We start from the raw sequence: 2,214 nt of genomic DNA, 5'->3' as shown, positions 1-2,214 counted from the left end.
CATGTTTTCGATGTTCGTCAGGAGTCGTTGATGCGATACAGATGCCATCTACAAAGACCACAACAAAATCAAGATCGCTAAGAATTTTATGCAAAACCGTTGGAATGTTTGTGACGCGTTATATGAACCGAATTGCATCCTCGTAAATTCAAACAAACCAAATGGTGTTATGACTGCGGTTTTTTCCATATCGTCTTCCTCAACCGGTATTTGATGCTAAGCGCGTTCAAAATCAAGGGTAATAAAAATAGATTTACCCTGAAGCGCGTTCAGAAGGTCGTGGATGTGTGGGACTGGGTAGCGATCTGGTATTGTTACTGCATTCAAGCGACGATAGTTACCAGCGAAACGCCATTTTCCGTTCTTCTTTGACACACTGTGCAGTGCACTTGCCCAGAAACTGCTGGATCGACGACATATTCCAAACTCGCAAATAACTTCGAACTCCTTCTTAGTTTATCCGGAGGTAGACGACGAGTTTTGCAGGATAACGGTGGTCCTTTGGTTTGAATATGATGGGTGATTTCATGTTGAATGGGATGACGCAGTATACTAGGTAATGTGATCTCACGAAATTCCGCAAGCATCTCGCGGAACGGGTGATTGATGCTAGTGGTTGTAACACTGCGTATCAATGCTGCGGTCACCCGTAACCCCAAATCGGTTGTGATGAAGCAGTGTCTGTAAGTTTTAATAACTGTGCCGTTAGCTGCATGCAGTTCACAGGGTGCTGTTGTTTGGAGCTTTTGCTTTGTCGGAGCAGGAATAATGGAAAAAAGATCAATATCAATGGGAAGATCGGTATCAATAAGAAAACGTTTTTTGGATGTGCGATCGAAGACAATAAGACGGCTGTTCGATAAAACTTCTCCTATCTCTACCGCGTGAGACGGGGAATTTCCTAGTTTTTTGAAAAACGACAAGAAGGACGACATTGCTGTGCGCGAGCTCCATATTGTCTATGATACCAGCAATACCAGCATTTGCTCGGCATTTTCCGATCGGCGAGAACATGAGCGACTGCGGCTTCTAGTTGTACTGGATTTAAGTCGACGGATCTCTTCGGTGAGCGCGGCATTCTGAACTTCAAGATCATGAAAGGTTGGAGCAACTGAGTGCGTTGCTGCCGCTACTTGAGCGCTAGAAGAGTCTCCCATTTTATCTGCCATTTCCGCTAGATTTGCGAGACTGCCATCACTGATTTTCAATCAGCTTTCACAGCTTTCACGCTTGGAGGCATACGCTGTAAAAATACATTTCAACAGCTCTTCGTTAACGTTTAATCCAATAGCGAGTTCCTGCATTTTTGCAAGCAAGTGGGTTGGCCGCATATCACCCATATCACAAGAGCCTAACAGTTTTTCCAGCTTAACCTGCATCGATAGCTCAAATCTGGAAATTATTCGGTCTTTGATTGCTTTGTATTTGTTTTCGTTTGGCGGCTGTGCAACGAGATTTAAAATATGACGCAATACCGTCTGATCCACTTTGGCAAGGATGTGAAAAAATTGAGTTTGGTCGTTCTGAATTCCAGCGAGGGTGAACTGGGCATCGGCTTGGGCAAACCACATTACCGGGTCGGACTTCCAGAATTCTGGAAGCTTCACTGAAACCGCGGCAGCTGCTGGAGCGGCGTTCTCCATTTTTCGAACCGACGCGAACAGAATCGAACTCTTTCGTAATATGCGTGAATTTTAGTGTCGCGGGTCACCAATGTGGGGAATTCTCGAGGAATCGCAAATAAAACGCGGTTAACTTGACACGAAACAATGTATTTTGTTACTCGAACTTTCCGACGCGTTCCCTCCTCTTGTCATGTACCGAATGAATAGCATTTGCTGACAGGGTGATTCAACTGATAAATTGTGTGTCTAATTCAGTGTTGCCATGGAGTTTTCAAGAATGATAATTTAGTTGCCCAGAAACTTTTCGAAATATTACAAAATAAGCACTGCCATTTCTGTGGTTTTACTTAGTGAATAAACGAAATAAATGTTAGTAAATGAATAAGAAAAACAATTTTGAAAATAAGCCCAAAACCACCTAGACCATTGAAGCCATAAATGAAAAGAATCCCATCAAAATTCAGCCTGAGAGAGCCGAGAAATGCACTAAATAAACAAAGAAGGACAAAGTAAACGCCTTTATCACGCAAAACTTCAAGTCTTATGCAGCCACTGTGGCCTCTCAGTTCACACAGTTCACAAAAATGTG

At 43.2% G+C, this 2,214-nt stretch overlaps 1 protein-coding gene across 1 annotated transcript; it reads right to left on the bottom strand.

The window, feature by feature from the left end:
• Positions 1 to 1,208: 1,208 nt before the first annotated feature.
• On the bottom strand, positions 1,209 to 1,643 carry LOC129720140 (uncharacterized). Its single transcript, XM_055671571.1, has one exon. The coding sequence runs from the start codon at positions 1,641 to 1,643 to the stop codon at positions 1,209 to 1,211; it is 435 nt and encodes a 144-aa protein (XP_055527546.1).
• Positions 1,644 to 2,214: the final 571 nt, after the last annotated feature.

The sequence above is a fragment of the Wyeomyia smithii genome, chromosome 2 (assembly GCF_029784165.1).
Source record: "Wyeomyia smithii strain HCP4-BCI-WySm-NY-G18 chromosome 2, ASM2978416v1, whole genome shotgun sequence".
Lineage (NCBI taxonomy): Eukaryota > Metazoa > Arthropoda > Insecta > Diptera > Culicidae > Wyeomyia > Wyeomyia smithii.
The sequence above is the reverse complement of the archived record's forward strand: the minus strand, read 5'-3'. Positions and strand labels throughout refer to the sequence as shown.

Coding starts and splice junctions, on each gene's coding strand:
- LOC129720140 (XM_055671571.1), bottom strand. CDS start 1,643: ATGGAGAACGCCGCTCCAGCAGCTGCCGCGGTTTCAGTGAAGCTTCCA.